The 20432-nt window shown below is 41.1% G+C and overlaps 1 protein-coding gene across 2 annotated transcripts in view; it reads right to left on the bottom strand.

Annotated features, from left to right (window-relative positions):
- Window positions 1–1869: 1869 nt before the first annotated feature.
- Window positions 1870–20432, bottom strand: part of AFF2 (ALF transcription elongation factor 2) — a 403259-nt gene continuing 384696 nt past the window's right edge. For both annotated transcript variants that reach the window (XM_054040357.1, XM_054040358.1), the window contains exons 19-21: window positions 19326–19375; window positions 14829–15043; window positions 1870–11418 (exon numbers count right to left, since the gene is read on the bottom strand). In XM_054040357.1, the coding sequence (XP_053896332.1) occupies window positions 11297–11418; window positions 14829–15043; window positions 19326–19375 (387 nt within the window). In that variant the 3' untranslated portion in view covers window positions 1870–11296. The remainder of the gene's footprint in view (window positions 11419–14828; window positions 15044–19325; window positions 19376–20432) is intronic.

Below are 20432 nucleotides of genomic sequence, written 5' to 3'. Positions count from 1 at the left end.
TGGAAGCTCAGCACTTCTCAGGAGCAGGCGCCAATTCTAGCCTGTTACGGGCAACAGCAACGTGCTCTAATGGCACTTTCAGCGCAGCGCCAGTGGGCATTATGATGCCGGCTCAAAAACTCATGGAAGTCAATGAACTTTGGCCCAGGCTCTGTGACTGGGATATTGAGGCACTCTTCTTGAGCCAGCCCTGTTTTTTTCCCCCTCCGGAAACATATTTGTGGCTGAAGCAAGGAAGCCCAACCCATCTTTTGCTGCACTTACAGGGAGCTTGGTGAGCCCGCCATAGGGCACGCTTTCATTTCGAGATGGGCTGCTTTGGAAAGCCAACTCTTCCAGAAACCCAGCCATGAGATGGGGCGGGGGCGGGGGGGAAGGTCCTTGGCATTGTGGGGCTTTACATAGGTAGTGGCTATTGGAATAATGATGCCTTTTTAGTGGGCACTTTGCCCTCCCTGCCTGAGTCGTTCAGTGGCACCAACAATGAAATACAACTTGGGTTTATATGGAGTCATTCATCATTCATACGCAAGGATCACAGAACATTTCACAGCCAATTACAAGTACATGCAGAGAATGACAGGAGCTGACTACTCTAAGTTGATTCTCATGGTAGTTTCTGTGCCTGCCAGCGTGTTACTGGTTGCTAACAGTGGGTGAATTGTACAGGCAGCATTAGCCTGGTTCACTCAGCCTATATGATCAAGCAGAGGGATGTCTCGACAGTTTCCTGGGAATATCTTCTCTGGATTCTTGACCACAACCTTGGCAAAACCAAGAAAGAGACCACTCCAGAGAATCCATCCCAGTTTTCCCACTGAATCCAGGGTAGGACTTTGGGAGATGAGACAGTATGTTATGGATACCCATGCAGCACAAGCAAGATCAATAAAACTGATAAACCTATAACCCAGTTTAACTGGTCTGCTAAGCTGCACCGATGGCTGTCGCCAAAGTGGTGCAAAGAAGCCGGAGAATACCGGTGAAGTTGGCCCAGTGTGTCCAGTATTACATTACTACCAGATTCAACCACTAATTCCATTCTTTTCATTAACTTTAATAGTGCAGGCACATTTCTAAAATCACCTGTATTCTGACCCAGTGCTGACCTCCCATCGATTTCCCCCCACAGGAGCTCCCGGCAGGGGAAGAAGTAACCTGCCAAGGGTAGGAGCTGGAATCATTCCCAAACCTCCCCTCTTCAGAGCATGAACTCCACAGTGGCCAGAGAGGGGCCTCAGAGTTTTTTAGCCTTCTAATTCTTCCCTGGTGGCCATTCTCTGCGTTAGACTCTGTCTTGTGGACTACGCAGCCACATCATGTCCTACTTAAAAATCTCCAGAGAGCTTTTTCAGCTCTTTTGACCTGCTATTCTTGGCACTGAATCCTTGGGCTATTTTGAAATGAGGCTATAAAGCCTGGCGTTTCCGGGTCTGGGCCAGGCCTAGTGAGCCCCTGGGATGAAACTCACCCCTGTGCAGAAGGCCAGTACATTTAAGTGCACCATTAAATTTGTGCTTAAGCCCTGTGCTGGTTCTCAGCAAATTTTGAAACTCATTTCTTTTCAGACTGGTTCCTTAGCCATTTAGGATTGGGTTGGGGTAGACAGAATCCTTTCCCACCATCTTGCGGATGTTCCCGGGAGGGTGTGCCACACTCCTTATCTTGCCAGAAATGGCATCAGCAAAATGTAGTTCCACAATATTGAATCACTTTAATTCTGCATAACGACTCAAATGAATTCTTTAAAAATTAAAAACAATGAAAACTCTCCTGCAAACTGTGCTTACCAGAACTCACACTTATTGTATCCCGGGAGAGGAATGAGAAAATAGCTTAATGCAGAATAATTTATAGCTATAAAATGGGTTACATTTTCATAAAAATTTTATTTTACTGTTTTTTTTAAATAATTCAATGCACTGGCAGTATAATTAACCCCTCTATGAGAGACACAAATGTACCAGTTCAACCAATATTATTTATATAGAGACATTGTGTTTAAAAACAACAAAAGTACATTTAAAATGTTTGTACATAAAGTATTACTGTTATTTAAGAAGGAACAAAATGTAAACAAAATGCATAATTGTGCAACACATTGGAAATACAAAGCAAAACAGGCAGGATACAATTTTATACATATAAAGCAAAAGAAATCAAACCTTTATAACTATACAACATTTCAGTAATTGCTTGACATTTTAACAGTTACCTTGGTCTGTACAAAACATCTTAACTTATACGTAAAACTTTACAAGAATAACATGCTTGTTGAGAACAAAGACACCTTGTGGGATTGCAGGGATTATGGATATGATATTTGCACATACACAAAAAAGGCTAGTTCAATAGTAAATCAAAAGTAAGAATGCAAGCTAAAGGGGTATTTAGTAAATTACAATCTAATTTCAATGGCTAATTGAGAAGAACATCAAGGTAGAAGTTAAATCTGACTTTGGTAGGAAGACCAAGAGGTCTCCATGATGTCATAATGGCCAGTAACCAGAACAGAGGGTATATAAATGTTCCTGATATTTTGGTTACTTCTACACATACAAAAAAATCCCACCCAAAACAAACAAAAAAACCCCAACAAACACAAAAGACAAATTTGAGCGTTTTGCCACAATAGTCAGAGATGGAGGTGAAAAATCACACATTTTTCTAGACTAATCCCAACACTAGCAGGTAAAAAACAAGACACGTAGAAAGAACAAACATCCCTTTAGTTTGCCATTATTACTTTTCCCATACTTTAGTCATTTTATTCAGTTTTTCAGCAACCAGAAAACTTAATCTGAACTGTACCATTTTAAAAACAATGGGCGTGGGATTGCTACAGCTAAAGTCAAAACACAACCCAAAAAATGGCTTATAGTTAAAACAAAACTAACCAGATCTTTAAATCTGTTTTCAAACTTTGCAATGATATGTCCTAGGCCTCATGAACATTGATTTTTTTTTTCTTAAAAGAGTATTTCAGATTCAGTAGAAGATATGCAATCCAGAGATGCCACAAAAATACATGAAGGAATAAAATATACAATAGTCTGTGGAATTACTGGGACTGTCAGTTTGGATAAAATGGACATCGAGTTTATGCGTGTCCTCACATGACATATATGGCTAAAATTAAACTCCTGATTGCATCCGAGTAACTTATTTAGGGCCTAATTCTGCCATCCTAATGCTGAGCAGTAATTTAGTCTGCTTGTAGTTAGCTCCACTGATGTAATTGGAACTAATTGTGGATTAAAGTGCTCAGTATAAGTAAGAATTGCAGAATCAGGCCCTTCATACATATTTTCAATCATTTTTAACTATACAAAACTCATTTGGCTTAGAAAATGCACTTCAACCCTCTGCAATGCCTTTGAGCAGGAGTAACAGATTCCATCTTTATACTGCGAGGATTTCTGAGACATCTGAATGTATTTGCCATTTTTCTATGTAAGCTAATGCTGATGCCAGTAAATATTTAAAGTGAGGGGTAATGAAATTGCATCTTGCATTTTAGCTCAAAACAAAACACTCTGCAGGACTAGACTGCAGGCAGAAATTCACCTCCTATTCTTTTAGCAGCGATTATCGGATGCTCAAAATAGTTTAACAGCTTGTGTATATATTTGTAAAGCTGCACTTTGTTCATACAGCACAGGCTGTACAACTAGACAGGCCCTGTTCAGGCTGTGTAAATCAGTTTTGCCATCAATGCAGCTACCTGGACGGAAGGCATCTGGGGATGTGGCTGATGATTTTCAGAAACCTACAATTGTTGTTCACTTCCCATGTAAAAATCAGCGGGGGACGCGCAGAGTGAAAACTGTAACGACATCAGACAAAATGTAGTACGGCCCTAGCTGTTGAGTTATTCTCGGTTTGGATGAGACTTCTTCCAGACTGTGTGGCCTAATGCAGCTTTACAAAGTACTCTAGATTTCATTGCTTTGCCAAGTCCATTTCCTTACAGACAAAACACAATCGCTTCATTGGCATGGTCAATAAACAAGAAGCGTGATGATAAAGCTTTAGGAGTTAACCTGCACAGAGATATGTTGGCCAAAAATAAAAAAAGATTTGGGTTTATGGGCCAAATACTCAGCCTGTGTATATTGGAATAGCTCCATTGAAGTCAATAGAGCTGCACCAACTTAGATCAGGTGAGGATCTTGTATTCTGGTTTATCATGAACAACAGAAAGTGTTTGCTGTTGCCAGCTAGTCAGTTCATTGAAAAATTTTGGAGTAAATGCATCCTGCCAGTAGGTCAAATCCCTGCTGATCTACCTAGAACTTATATCCTACTGAAGTCAAAGTTCTTTGACCTAAGTAGGGGCTGAATAAATTTATGGGCTGGTCGCAGATCAAGTCTCCTTACAGATCCACCAGTGTAAATCCAGAGGAACCAAAGTGAACTCAGTGCGTCAGATCCTAAGGTATAGTGAAAATTGGTGGTAGCTCCGCTGATTCACAGTCCTTCTACAGCCTGGGAAATTTCCCCAAATCTGGGAATTTTTGAGTAAAATGTTTGAATGAAAATTCCCAATTTGAAACATTTTACTCATAAATTCCCAGGTTTGGGGCAATTTCCCAGGATATAGAAGCACTGTAAAAAACTTTCTCTGGGAATTTTTCCCCAGATTTGGGAAATTTGTAGTGCTAGGTTGGGAAAAGTTGGCATCACGATATAGAAGCTCTGCCGCTGAAGTAACTGATTTAAACTAGTTGAGGGTCTGGTACAATGAGCCCAATGTTGATCTCAATCACTCCATTATTAAGTGTAAAATAAGAACAGAATTTGAACCAGTGAATTCCACTGAAGTCATTTGAGTTGCTCTAGATGCCACTGGTGTTGGTCAGAGAACCATTTGGCCCCCAGTATGTAATGTGGCTTTTAGCCCTAAATTATTAGTAACATTTCCCTAAGTATTTTTTATAATGAAACTCATTTAGGAGCCTGATTCTCTGACTGATACGGCTCTAAATCAGGAGTAACTCCATTTAGGTCAATGAAGTTCCACCAGTGCAAACTGTTGCTATGGCGAGTAGAATTAAGCCCAATATGGGAAGTAGAGGGAATTTGCATATAGTGGAACTCAGATTACAGTGAAGTAGATTTAAAGACCCAAACTGGTTCACACACAAATCTTGCTCATCTTGCTCATTGGTTAATATCACTGAAATTAATGGGACCCAGTGTGAGGCAAGCAGGATCTGGCTACGGCTGTGGGGCTGTAAAGCTGCAGTGTAGATGTAGAGAATCAGAGCCTGAGCTCTGGGACCCCATGAGGCAGGAGGTTCAAGTACCCTCATCATCTGCAGCTGCTCCATAGTCTGGGGGAGGGGTGAGGCTGGGGGTGGGGCTTCTTCATCTACCTATGCCAGAGGTACCCAGGCCACAGACTGCTATGTGGGCTGGTTTCTGGGTCCCTGGATTCAGTCCTTGGTGAAGTTCTGTGGGGGAAAAAATGACCTTGCTACAAGAAAGTGACTGTAATGACAGTGTTAGTGCACTGTGTCACGGAGCCACACAGCAAGGCAGGTTAATTCATCAGACCAGCTTGTGGTGCACAAGGCCTTCTCATGACATAATATCACAGCCAACATGTTTCATCAGGCATAGCAATAATAATAAATCCCCTTTTCAAGGATGTACAAACAGGTCAAATTCAGAAAGTCACACTCATGAAGTCACCCCTTCTTCAGTAGGTTTCCAATTTAATTAAACAGTGCTTCACATTTCTACCATGAGGAACATGTAACAGAGCTGCCATACATATTTCTATGGATCCTCTGATTCCAAGGACAAGTCATCTTCATGGTATTTCTCATAAACTATCTTCTGACACAGTAAGGTTCTCATCTAGAACCAGGTTTAGTCCATAACTCCTTTTGTTTGAAACGGCGCTCATTTCTGCCAGTGTAAACCTGTTGCGTCACATGCTGCGTGAGAGCCAAATCAGGCCCTTTGTCTTCAATGGATTTAAACTGGTGCGAGATGAGAATCAGGCATGTTGTTATCTGAAGACCTCCCCCAAAATAAATCAAACCGCTTTGAAAAGTGCTAGCTAAATAAAGCTGTCGAGAGTAAAACTTGGAGACAGGCTGTGTAACAGACCCCAGAAACATGACTATAACTGAACTTTAACCAGGGGAAAACATTGGTTGCTCTGAGCACTTAGCCTATATATTATTAGACAATACAAAATGCCTGGATATGTTTATGTGTCTATGGGTCTTCTTATTTATTATTTGTATTATCATAGTGCCTAGGAACCTCAGTCAAGGACCAGGACCCCAATTGTGCTAGACACTGTACAAAAACTGGACAAAACCAGGTTTTCTGTTACGGAAGTGTAGGAGGTCAAGAAATGGACCCCTTCCAGTACTAACATGATTTATCTTATTTATTTGCCTTTATAAAAATCACCTCTAGAGGGCACACATTTGACCATTAAATGCTACATAAAGTAAAACGTGCAAATGGTGCAAGGAGCATAAGGATGGTGGAGTGGCCCTTATTTTTAAAACTTTCTTGCAATCTTTCCTTCTCCAAAATGCCCACCGAAATACAATATTATTAGGCAGACTTTCTAGCAATTCAAAGGCCCTTTCATGTTCTATAACAGCACCTCAGTGGGTGGGGCCTGCACAGCAAGATGATACGCACACAATATGTTTAATGTGCAGTATTATGGGTGTATTGAGACTTTTTTTGCCTTCCTCAGACGTGTCAGGCCCTGGTCACTGCTCGAGGAAGGATACTGGATGGCCCGATGGTCTGAGCAAGCACAGCAAATACTCCCTATGGTATGTTGATGGAATATGCATATAAGACCTGATCCTGCACTATGAAAGTCAATGGGAGCTTTGCCATTGATTTCAATGAGTGCAGGATCAAGCCCATGCAGATGCCATTGCTTTCTACTGTACTTCAGTTTGCTTGGGACAAGAGAATGGTGCACATTATCTGACTGGGAGTAAGGGCCCTTTTCTACAGAGGGACACATTAATATCCCCACTACCACATAAAAGTAATGCGTCATCCAGGAAGCTCACTGCTCACTTCCTTGTAATCGAACTTTTCTTACATCTCCAAACATTTATTAAAAGGTCCCATTGTTGCAACTGAGCCTTTCAGCCTTTTAAGCTTGCTTTCCCTGAAATAATAATTTGTTAAAAAAAAATAGAATTAAATACCCACAAAAACAACATGACAAAAATATTTCCATCAAAGTAGCTAAAAGTTGGTCAAAAAGTTTTTAGGGAAGAATAATTTAGAAGCATCCCAGAAATTAATTCTAGCTAAAGGTTCAGAGTTAGCATTTTATGTACTAAACTAGGATGCCGATCATTTTGTTTCATAAGAAGGAACCAAAGCCCTTGACCTTGAGTCTTTTTAAAGACAACAGACCTCCCCTATCTTTCCAATGAGGTCATCTATAAATAAAACAATCAGTATTTACACACTGAGCTTATTAAGTGATCAAGAGTCCAAAGGCCATGCAACAACAAGAAGAGGGCAAAATTCAACTCTGAGAAACATGCCTGGAAGGATGCCACCAAATGCTAGCAACAAAATGACAAGCTCAACTAGAAAAAAATAAAAATCCAGATTAATTTTTTTTTTTAAATTTAAATAAGCAAAGCTAAAAAAGTATGAACAGTGGACCAAATCCTGCAATTTGTAATCGGGTCCATACTTTCCCTACTTGCAAAGGAAGTTTTCTTGAGTGAGAAGTGCCCTAGAAAAAGCTAGCCCTATATTTCAGGCTAGCAACTGATGGGACCATATGAGGCATATGGTAGCTCTCCTAAGCTTTCCTCTCAAGAACATCTACTTCTATGGACCTCAGTTCCTTATTAAACATCATGTGGCTGGAGATACATACTGTTCTCAGAGTAGGTACAAGGCCATACACACCATTTAAGACCAATGAAGCCCACAACAAGGTGTAAGAACCTTGCTCAGGCACTTTGGACTTTGCTGCACTGTCATTTTGCGCTGATGGATCCCCAATATTTTAGACGTTAGTCCTTAGCGTGTGTGTTCCCTTTATCATAGTGCTACGCATACTGATCTACACATCATTTAACAGGCCACCTCTTACAATGTTATCATGAGTCTTGCAATATTTGGTGTCTTTCTGAAAACCCAGCTGCAGGTATCAGGAAATTGCATGAGCATCCCAAGCTTTCATTTAAAAAAAAAGGATATTTCTAGTTTTCATGGTTATGGAGGAAAGCTTGAAAACATGATTTGAGTGTTGCTTAAAGACTCAGCAATGATAAGACAAATAAAAGGAACACAAAATATGCTGTGAAAAAAACCTCATGATTTTGAAGACAGCCTCATAATTTTGGGGGCCTCACACATGATCTTTGAATGCCTGAGGTTGGCATTTCTGACAGCGTGACAGAGAAAAAGCCCAAGCAGATACCTCCTCACACATCAAAATCCTTCCCCTTCAAAACAAGCAACAATTTCATTCAATGAAATCTACGTAAAATAATCATTTCAAGAGTAAAATTACTCCATGAAGATGCCATGTTACAATTTGAAAGGTGATGAATATAGTGCCTATAAAAGTGCAATAATCCTTAATAACTAACTCAAAAGAAGCATCATCCCCAAGGATAAGAAGGTAATTCACTCTCCATATTTAATTTGTTTCTAAGCTGCTTTTGAAACAAGACCGCTAAATAGTATGTTGGCTTGTGATCCTAGGCTTGACTGCTGGACTTATTATAATCGTACCATTGATTCAACATACATTTCAAACTAAGTCACAGGAGGTAAAATCAGGTGGGCCAACTCTCTAAGCTGTCTAGGTAAAGGAGATGTGAATGTATGTTAAATTTTGAGATAGGCGTCTGTTTACTACAAGCAACAAGGGAAAGATAATACCCTGACTCGGGGAGGGTAGCTGACTCTTTGAACAGTCATGTCTCTGAAGATTGTATTTCAAGACGTATATATATCCTTCGTAAATCCGTGGCAGGCTAGGATTTCAGTCTACGTTAAAATAAGAAGGGATAACAATGTTCTTAATTAGGCGGAATAGTTAGTCAATCCAATAAGAGAGGCCTTACAAAGAGAATGGAAAACTTAGGTCACAACCAACCTATTAATACTTCAGTTATCAGAAACACTTACGCTCATTTGTTAAAAAAAAGGTGCATGTTTGAAAAATCACCCTCTTTTTATGTTTATGGAGGGTTCTTGCTATCCTGGTTTTATTCATTAGAGAAAGGGGCCAGAATCAGCATGATAAGTTCTTTTGGATTCATGTTTCAGCCATGTTAATGAACCCCTCAAAGAACAGATAAGGGCACGTTTACTGTAGTAACAGGAATGTGAAAATAAGCCAGGATATGTATGTTCTGTCCTTTATAGACTACCCTATCAGCATGATTTATCTAATGAAATACTTCCCACCCTGGCTACATTTACAAGACCTTGCTGTGGAACTTATAGAATTTTAAAAGGTATTTATTAATAGGAGCTAATACACAATTGTTTAAAAAGAGAAGTTTATCTTAAAATATGGATTGGGCACAATCCTTATTGGAAATGTGCAAGGCCTGTTTTAAAAACCTAGCAGTCTGAACCTTTTAAATGCAAATTTGTCCTGGTCACAATCCAGTGAGTAGAATCTAATATCTTGCCCGATTAAAGGATATACAGGCTTATATATCAAAAGGCAATTACAATTAAATAATGTCTGGATGATACTTAATACACCTGTCGTGTTATTTCAGTGAGATGTGACACAGAATGATATTTACATTGCCGGGAGGGTTTTTTTTTTGTTTATATAAATGAAATTTACAGTTTGATAAGGTGTGCCGGCATTACATCAAGAATGATATGAGGCCATTTAAAGTCTTGTGAATTACCGATATAAATTCATTTTGTTTTGTTTCATGCACCATTGCTTCCTGCAGGGCTGCCACGAGAGCAGAGCAGCTTAGAAGAAAAAGAATGAGTGAATGAAATGGTCTCATTTATTCAAGATTGCTTTGAAATTTTCTCTGAATTGTCTCATGATTATGCATGTGTTAAAGGAATGGTCAAAATAGGACAGCGTGGTTAAATAAAAATGGAACTTGGAAAATGGGTAATTTGGAGAATAGGGAGACTGAAGTATTCATGGCCATTATGAAGCAAATATGTTGCTTTTGGGTAAATCTAGTGATTTCCTTTAATTTTTCATTGTTTTCAAGAAAGTAAGATAATGCTATCTGCTTCTAAAGCTTTGAAATCAACAAAACAGGTGTAAATTAATGCCACAGGGCATTAGAAGTGCCTCAGCAGTAGTCAGTTAAATTACTAGCGAATATCATCAAGAATCCATACTTTCACATACAATATCAATGTTTATAATGTAGCACTCCTGTTAAGACGTGCTGTCACTGAGTCGCTATGCAAGAGGAGAATGTTTTGCCAAGAAAAATCATGGAGGAATATTTGCTTGAGACCAAACAGTAGGACTGAAAGAAAATTCACCGATTGAGTACATGAATGGTAGCTAAGACTATGAAAGCTAACATTTTGAAATTGCCTAATGAACTGCCTTGTTCTGCCCACTTAAACTGTTAAGCCAACAATAAACAGAAAAGAATATCAAAACCTCATTGCGTAGTGTGGCATCTTTCTTTAATCATTCCTCCCAATCTTTTATCTCTTAACACCTTTGGTGATTTTACGCTACATACCTATAAGATGTCCAGAGTCCTTTTTTAGAGATCAGGCCTATATAAAGTAGGAAATCTTAGCAATAAACAGTTGCAGGTAACGATGCCAGAACTAAGCAGTGAACAGCTTGGCTTGGGTTCAGAGGACAATTCTGAGTGAATGGCTATAACTTCTGCTAATTTATTTCAGAAGAGAATTTTCGTATATACCCTCATATATTTAAGACGTTTTGTACTATTTCTCAGGAATCCATATCTTCTCAAAGTGCTTTTTTTATTTTCACTTGAAGGCAGTGTCGACTTAAAACAATACTGCAGGGAATGTACCGTTCCATAAAGCACATAAGGATAGCAGGATCCAGGAGACGCAAGGCATAGAAATTGTCAAAAATGATTAGATGGTACAACACATACTGCTCTTGAGTCATAAGTTCCATTTATGGTGACTTCTACTTCCAATAGATAAGATATCAAAAAAGGCAATAAAAATGAAGTTACATGAATCAAGTTCCAGAAATGAGCGGAGTTCCACCAGTGATCGTCTGTGCGCTGGTAGAGGTAGACCGATGGGGATGTTATGAAGAGGGCAGCAGTCACTACAACAAATGCGCCTCCATGCGGAGCCAGTGAAGTCCTTGTCGAACGTAACGGACCAGACTGGTCATACTGCTGTGTTGTGTTAATGGTCCCATGACTGAGTCCAGGTCTACAAAGAACTCTGTAACACAGGAAATGGAGTCATTGTTTCAGGTAACTGCGCAGAAATAAATTAATTAAAGATTATTTCACGCTCAGTGGTTATGAAGCAACTAGTGAGTTCTCAGAAGTTCAGGAACCTGCAGACCCAGCATACATGAGTGATTCTTGATACGATATCTCAGGCTAATGGGGGCTGCGGGAAGTGGCATGGGCCGAGGGATGAGCTGGCCACCCTTCCCGCAGCCCCCACTGGCCTGGAGCAGCGAACCACAGCCAGTGGGAGCTGCGATCGGCTGAACCTGCGGATGTGGCAGGTAAACAAACTGGCCCGGCCAGCCAGGGGCTTTCCCTGACCAAGCGGCGGATCGACTTTGAGAACCACTGTCCTACAGCATGTGTGACCCCCTTATGCTTAACAATCTAATTCTCAATTGCCCACTTCATTTGAAGTGATTTCCCACAACATGTGTTAACGCCTTATGCTTAACAATGTGTCCCAGCTTGTATTTCGCTCTTCCCCAGACCTGAACAAGAGCTCTGTGAATCTCGAAAGTTTGTCCCTTCCACCAACAGAAGTTGATCCAATAAAAGATATTACCTTATCTACCATGTCTGTCTCATATCCTGAGATCGCCATGGCTACAACAACACTGCAAACAACCTGATCACCTGGTTAGATACGACTGTATCCCAGAACAAAGCAGTAGGGCTGGAGGTACGCATAAAAAAAGCTTAGGGATATCACCAGGTATGTAAAGAAATGGCAACCAGCAGGTACTTTAATCTTCCTTCCTGTGTCTTTTTCCCACCAAGTGAAATCAACAGAATTAGGAGTGAAAAAATCCAGTCTTGCCAACATTCCAGTGATCTGCACGACTGTATGTTCAAATAAATAATAATTTCTTTAAATGTCAAAACTTTTTTTAAAGTCTAATTTCAGTTTCCCATCCGAAAACACTTATCTAGCATGCTACAAGCTGAAGCAACTAATTAAACCTATATGAAAGAACATTAGACTGAAACTTACTGGATCAAACAGACCTAAATAGCTATAGATGTGATAGGTTTCTCCTTGAGGGAAAAATGATGCAATGTGTATTAAAACAGCCCTGATTCCATAATACTCAAGTAAGGGTACGTCTACACTGAAAAGGGGAAGATGTAGTCCATTTAGGGAGCCTGTCCCATAGAGGAGAGTGGAAATATGAGACACCTGAACTACAACTCCCATGATGCACAGTGGGGGCATTTCCAACTGGAAATATTTCAGATTTTGACTGTTCACCCAAAATTTGAAATTTTCTGCAGGGAAAACAAAACAATCAACCAACCAACCAACAAAACATGCTTTGATCAGCTCTAACAATGACTTTTGCACAAAGCTTTGAGATCTACAAATGAAAACCACTAATAACTATTATTATTGAAGCTAGTTTTCATGAAACTGTTATTTCTCATGTTGAAATATTTTAATTATTTGTCCATCAAAGACATTTTGTCATGCAAAATATTTAAAACCTGTAGATTTCAACAAAGTGGCTATAGTAGAAAAATGTATATTAACATTTATCTTTTATTTGTACCCAATTTTTCAAATTATAGTATAATAGTGTTCAAATATGCATTTTAAGCCAATATTTAACTAGAAAATGTGTCTCTCTGCCCAGAATGCAAAAAAGGACACAATATGAAGTGCTGTAAACTTCATTTTTCCCTTCAATGGCTTCCGATATCAAAATGAAATTAAACAGCAACACAAGCTTTGTGTCCACTGCAGACTGTGAAAAAGGGAAAGAAAAGGAAAGAAATTAAAGACTAGGGGCTCAATCCTCTAAATCTTGCTCATGTGAGAAACCCTTACTGATGCAACTAGTCCCACTAAAGTCAATGGGTCTCATTGAATGGGGATTACTCTCATAAGGCATTTGTAGGACCAGGCTCATTTGAACATAAATCAAAATGAGAACAAAGAAGAGAGTGGGGCATAAAGATGCAAAATGAGATTCAGCAGCTTCTTCCCCATCCAGCTCCAGGATTGATAACAACATTTGCTGGGTACATTTTCTGTCTGCTGGCTGAATGCCCGAGCTATTTTGATTCAATATCCAGCAGAACATTTAACAACTCCACAACACACAGAGCTAATTACACGATTATTGTCATCTCATTCTCCTATCTGAACACCCTTCTGCATTGCCACTGATAAAATTCTGCAGCACATTTGAAAAGGAATTACTTCAGCATGTTTTGAAAATGGATGCAACTACAGAAAAAAATCCCAAATGATTGCACTGCTAGCAAATTTACTAATGTATATTAACACCAGAAATGGTGGGGAGGCCTTGATATGTACTTTAGTATTGTCCCTGGTTCTAGTTATCATTCCAAGGTAGAACACTACAAGACCCGACCCTGCTCCCACTAACGTCAGTGGAAATTTGCCATTGAGTTTAATGGGAGCAACGTCGAGCTGCAGGCACCTATATAAGACTTTATTCTGCTCTAACGAGATGAGCAAATCATGAGCAGAACATTGTCCAGTTAGGTCCTGTTCCTGCACTAATGAAGTCCACGGGAACTTTGCCATTTATTTCAACCTGAATGATGGTCTATGGCAGGAATCGGCAACCTTTGGCACACGGCCCGCCAGGGTAAGCCCCCTGGTGAGCCAGGCTGGTTTGTTTACCGGCTGCGTCCGGAGGTTCAGCCGATCGCAGCTCCCACTGGCCGCGGTTCACCGCTCCAGGCCAATGGAGGCTGTGGGAAGTGGCGCGGGCCGAGGGATGTGCTGGCCATCTATGGCTTGTCCCTAGTGAGCCAAATTTAACCTTTAATTACACCCCCCTCCAACTTCATTGAAGTCATTGTAAACCAGACACGAACTGCTTGCCAGCACTGCTCTGAGTCAACCATGGTAAAGACTTATGCTGGATCTGAATAAATTAACTGAATCACAGACTGATCTTAGGAAAGTCAAGGTCATGGTTTCCAGCGAATGTGTCATAATCAGGCTCACAAGTGAACAAATAGAACATCTAATGTTCACTTATTACCCTAGCTAACATTTGGGTAATCTTTACTGGATGACGACAGCAATAGGAAAAGAGCCTCAATACTCTGTGAGAGGCTGAAAGGGGGAACTTATTCACCGACTCAGAAGCAGGCATCACTCGGGGCACAATCTTTGTTCAGTTATTTGCCAGCTGCTCTTATAACGCACTGTTCAGTGTGTGTTACACGACCCCCCTGCTGTGCTTGATACACAGATGATATGAGTTGGCTACTATCCCCAGCAAGGGGACTTGGTCCGTTTGCTCAAACTGTAGAGGCTTATACTCTGAGCTCAGGAGACCCCGGGTTCAATCCCCAATGCTAACTCAAATAATAATTGCATTTCAGATAGCAAAAGGAAGAAACTGAACAAGCCACCTTTGTTCTCCTTAGTCAGTTTGTCGGCCATGTCCCAGTGCTCGTAGCTCCGCAAGACGTTGTTGGTGATATTTACATGGCTGGCAGCCATATGGTGGATGCGCTGGGGGATGGTGATGGTTCCTGCTGACGAGGACCCAGCAGTGCCTGTACTGCTCCCTACAGAACTGACTGGAGATGGACTGAGAGACATGGGGGATGGAGTCTCTGTGCTCCTGGAGAAAAGAAAGGAGAATTACTCTCACGCCCACATCACTTCGTTTTAGGGTGACCAGATAGCAAGTGTGAAAAATCGGGACGGGGTGGGAGGTATTAGGCATCTATATAAGACAACGTTCCAAACATTGGGACTGTCCCTATAAAATCGGGACATCTGGTCACCCTGCTTCATTTCTCTCCCCAGCAGACTTGGAACCTTAACATCAAATCTAGACCCAGTCCAGAGGAGATGGGCAGTGGCGATCTCCTGCTTTACAAGACAGGAGAGATGTATAAACTGGGACTGATTGAAATTAAAAAGGGCTTTAATTCCCCCCACAAATGAACCTGTTATTTAAAAAAAACCACCTCTGACAAATATAGCAATCTTTCAGAGAAAGAAGTATCTCATAACTGTAATGATTTTTCTACCTGCTGCCAGAAGCTACTATTGGCAGTTAGAAAACACTCAATGTGTAATATTGGCTTATTATTATCAAAGAATTTTGTGGAAACCGCAATGACAGTTTGCTACAAATACAGTCACCACAATAAGCAAAGTGCAATTCTTAAAAGCATCCCGCAGAGCAGTATTAGGCGCTCAGGGTACTGTACAATTATGAATATCTCTATAGGGTTCTTTAAGGCTTGCTATGAAGATTTGTTTCTAATTGCCGGCCGTTCATCTGCACACTGCTTTATAAAGAGCAGTGTTTTAAGTTACCTACTTAGTGCAGCACTAATGTTCTCATATAGATTTTCTTTTAATTCTAACACCAGCAATTAGGAATCACCTGCTGGCTGCAGGCAGCATGGAGGTCATCCACTGCAATCTCACATGTTTAGGACTTTACAGCACTGAATGCTCACGCACAGCTATTCTCCTTGAAAATTGGTCTTTTTGAACAAGATTAAGGGTTCCAAAAATCTCCCCCCCCCATTTGGAACTAAACAAATGCATTGGATTGCCATAAAAACACTTTAAATACAGGCTGAATTGCTTCTGGGCCCCTCGGCATGGAAGAAAGGGGCCAAATGTTGCCGAGGGGGGATTCCATGCCCCTTTCCCTGTCAGGCAGCTATCACTGCTCCAGCGTGGAGCAGCTGACAGACCGCACTGCTTCTGTTCCACCTGCGCCATCACCCACAATATTCTATGGAAAGCCTCCTATTGATTTTTATAGGTGCTGGATCAAGCCCTACTTATGCATGGGGGCAAGAATATGTGAAGAACACCCCACAACTCGCACACACTGGCTGCTGTCAGGTAGCTCCTGGACTAGAGGAACAATTTGCCCCAACAGAATGGACAGAAGGGTTGAGTACTGGTGTGACCTATACTGCACCTAGACTTTTCCTAACCCAAAGGGAAGAAAACATCCTCCTACTGGAGTATCATCGGTAACGGGTCTCCTGGCTGAGCTCCACAGCTCTTCCATAGCAAGAGACCCACATGGCATCAGCAGTTAATAGCCATTTGCACAGCCAAGGGGTTATATTGAAGGGTATCCTGCAGCATGAATGTTTTATTTCTGAGTCTCCAAACATACTCCGAAGAGCATCTTGAATGTACAGAAGAGCTGAACTACACTTGATTAGGTCTGGGAGCAGTTAGCAATCATACAGCATCCAAAGGGACCGAGAGTATTTCGCTAAAGCCACTTAAAACAAGCTGACGCACTTCAGCCAAATAAAGTGCCTTGTTCATTGGATCTAGCCTGTCGTGCAGGGGAAGGTGCAGTGCCATTATTACTGTGGCAAGTCTATTAGATCTCTCTATCCTCATGCTTATTGCAGCTGAGTTAAGGAAAATTTCTGTAATGAAACCAGGGAAAATTTGTTTCATTGCCAGCCTGGAACTTGGGCCAACTTTGCAGAGGTTCACAGCCCTTTCAGCAAAAGTGGCCTGAACTTCCAGGGAACAAAGCTGAGGTTTTCATGGCTTTGAATCCTGAAATTTGCTTAATTGACTGTTCAAATCAAAGCTCAGGTGGGCTCCAAACTCACCCAAACTGAAAGTAAAAGAAAAGCCTGCAAAGCCTCCTTTGGACCAAAACTGTGAGCTGTTCCCCTTAGGTAGTATATGCGTTTGAGTATAAACTGGTCACAGATAAATTTGGGTTGGAAATTAGAAGGAGGATTCTAACCATCAAAGGAGCAAGGTTCTGGAACAGCCTCCCAATAGGAGAATGGGATTATATGCAGGGGACTGGACTAATGACCCAGGAGATACCTTCCAGTCTATGTTCCTCTTCTTGTCTGGCATCAGCTGATATGTGTGATTTCTAACTCCATGCCCCAGAACCATTCTTTTCGCAGTAATAGGTGTGAACTCTATCTCATTACTTTGTTACAGGGTGGAATGTGATATTGCTTGTTGCTCAGGACCCAATGACGTAATTTCTAGGTGGCATAGGGCCCAGCTATGGGTAGGCTGCAGTATTGTCTCTCTCTGCATTTCTTTAGTATGTGAGATCATGTATACTATTTTAACAGCAGCCTCCTCACATTTAGTTCTTATTATGTGATAAAAGCATCTATCTTTGAATAAAAGAAGGAAGCCGGCATTGCGCAGCAGATGCACTTTTACTCACTCACTTTTACTCACTCACTCATAGCTGCAAGACAGTCAGATCAGTTTAGCTGTCAAATGGAAGTGATAGCTAGCCAAATTCTGGGCGGCAGCTGATTACGTTTAGAGGCTGGGCAAGAATTTTCTCCTTCAACACAGTTTTTTAAAGCCAGAAGAGACCATCATGATCATCTAATCTGACCTCCTACATAATACCGGCCAGAGAATTTCATCAAGTGACTTCAGCATCAAACCTATAACATCTGTAACATCTAGCACTGCACAATTTGCACATCTGGAAAGAGACCAGATGTGGTGTGGCACTCATATGTTTCCTTACATGTCCCCCCAGAGAAGTCTAATGGAAGTAGTGGGCTAAATTACTGCAAATATGTTTGCACTCAGTGGGGTTACCGGGGTGGAAGCTGGTGCAAAATTTGTCCCATACACTGCATATTGGGGAGTGGAGTCCCTTCTGGAATAAACGTGTAAATAATGTCATGGTGCCTTGTCTCTCCATACAACTATTATTATTTATTTTAGTCGTGCTTACTATGTGCTAGGTGCTTTGCAAGCATTTAAGGATGATCTGTGCTCCGAGAAGCTCACAATCTGAAGAGCTGTAAGACAGACTGAACTGTTCTCATTTCAGATGGCTGTGAAGCTCTGGAAGTTCCCTTACATCTGCTCACTCAGGGTCTGTTTATTTAGTGCCCTCTTGGTTGGCCTTAGCCAGGATACATCCACACATCAGAGCTGCTTCTGAAGCACACCAGTTTGCCCATTTAGGGGGTGTTATACTTGTCTCCAGGTACCAGCTAGCATTTGGTCCATGAAATGTGGACAAGTGCAACCTACTAATTTTGTCTGGACTTGCATGCGTAGCCCTGAACAGGGAACAAGAGGAATCTGCGTCATAGAGTACAATATATATCATGTGCTAAAGTAAGGTAGTAATGGTACCATACCGTCATTGACCATCAGATCATAATTACATTCCTGTGATTTTATACTGGAGGTGAGGGTGTTTTAGCATTAATATAAAGATTCAGATAATTGGCTGACTAAGTGCCTTCACATTTTCACCACTATTACGCCTTCACTTTTATTAAACAGCACTTACCATATATCAATGAAATATTCATTGCTGTTTCATTACTGAGCGAATCATTGAAAAAAATCACTGCAATGGAGGTTAACTTTACTTTGGCTTCTTGAAATGACACGGTACTTGCTATCTAATTAACACATATTTTTATGGGCCTCATTTGGCTTAAGGATCAAATTGTCAAAGAATTTGGTACCAGCCCATATGAACTTTTCAGTCCTGCTGCGTGATTGGAACGTGACCGCAAATTGTGTAAAGTTTTAGTATGATATAAGAGCTGAATTTCACCTTTGAATGATTAACACAACAATCCCGCTCCTCCTTCCCACCCAGGGCCGGCTCTAGACACCAGCCTGGCAAGCAGGTGCTTGGGGCAGCCCCTCCGGAGAGGGGCAGCACGTCCAGCTATTCAGCGGCAATTCAGGGGACGGTCCCTCACTCCAGCTCGGAGCAAAGGACCTCCTGCCAAATTGCCACCGCAGATCACGATTGCGATCGCGGCTTTTTTTTTTTTTTTTTTTGGCTGGTTGGGGCAGCCAAAACCCTGGAGCCGGCCCTGTCTCCACCCCCGCCGTTAACCGTGTATTTTCATGACAAAGTATTGAGTGGCAATACTCACTTTCCATTGCCTCCCCAAGGAGAGGGGGCCTGGGAGGCTTTTGAAGAGTTCTGGAAGAAACAAAACCAAAAGGTAAATACAGGAGATAATTCTCTGTTGGTTCAGGAGGAGATGCCAGTAAGATTTAAAGCAGATTAATATTGATTACGAGGCCTGGCACTTCCTGTTTTAGCTGCAAGAGCTCTGGTGCATACACAATATCAGCCCAACATTACAGGCTCATAATAAAATAGCTGGTTGGATAATTAGTAGGCTCCAATCAGGAGCGTGAAAGTCACTTGATAAAAGACTCGATATGCCAAAACTCCAGTAAAATCAGATGCAGTTCGTAAAGAAGTGGTTGAATTATCCTTATCTAAAATTTATTCTGCAAAATAAGCTCTTCAAAGGCTTTCCACCTTCAGGGGATCTGCACGCTTTTCATCAGACAAAGGAAGCTTGGGGTTTGATGTTTGGAATTAGGGGATCTTATATATTGTAGGTGAATGTGATGCAATACTTATACAACATGAGGGGAGAAAGAGTCTGATTGTAGGGATCTGAATGAATTCCCTTGCTTTTATAGTGTGTATAACACACACCTTCCCTACCCATTCTCTCTTTTGTGTTGGCACAGTACCTAGAATATTGTGGGTGCTACCACAAGCAAACAAATAATAAAGCCCAGACTTGGCTAGCTTTACTCAGATTGGATAGTATCTTATTCAGCAACAATTCCCATTAAGGGTGGTTGAATCAGGGCCTTAGTTATCTAAGGCGAGTAACAAGTTGACTCTCTATATAGTCTCTCTCTATATAGTGACTGTATATATTGCTTTTCCTGCAAAGATTTCAAAAGGCATTCTGAAAATTCAATTAAGCTTTACAACACCTCTGTGAAGTGTTTGAATTATTATTATTATTATACCCACTTGATTACTTTCATACTCATTTTGCACGAGAGGGCCAAGGTCACAAAGAGAGTAAGTGGTAGCCCAGTATAAGACCTTGTTCTCCTCACTCCTCAACCATAGCTTTCAGAAAATATTGTCCAAACTAGATATCACTATCCAGCAGAAAACACTGGTTTGTTTGTGTGGTCTTTGCATTTCCTTAAACATGTCAACA

Source organism: Malaclemys terrapin, chromosome 9 (assembly GCF_027887155.1).
Source record: "Malaclemys terrapin pileata isolate rMalTer1 chromosome 9, rMalTer1.hap1, whole genome shotgun sequence".
Taxonomy (NCBI): domain Eukaryota; kingdom Metazoa; phylum Chordata; order Testudines; family Emydidae; genus Malaclemys; species Malaclemys terrapin.
The sequence above is the reverse complement of the archived record's forward strand: the minus strand, read 5'-3'. Positions and strand labels throughout refer to the sequence as shown.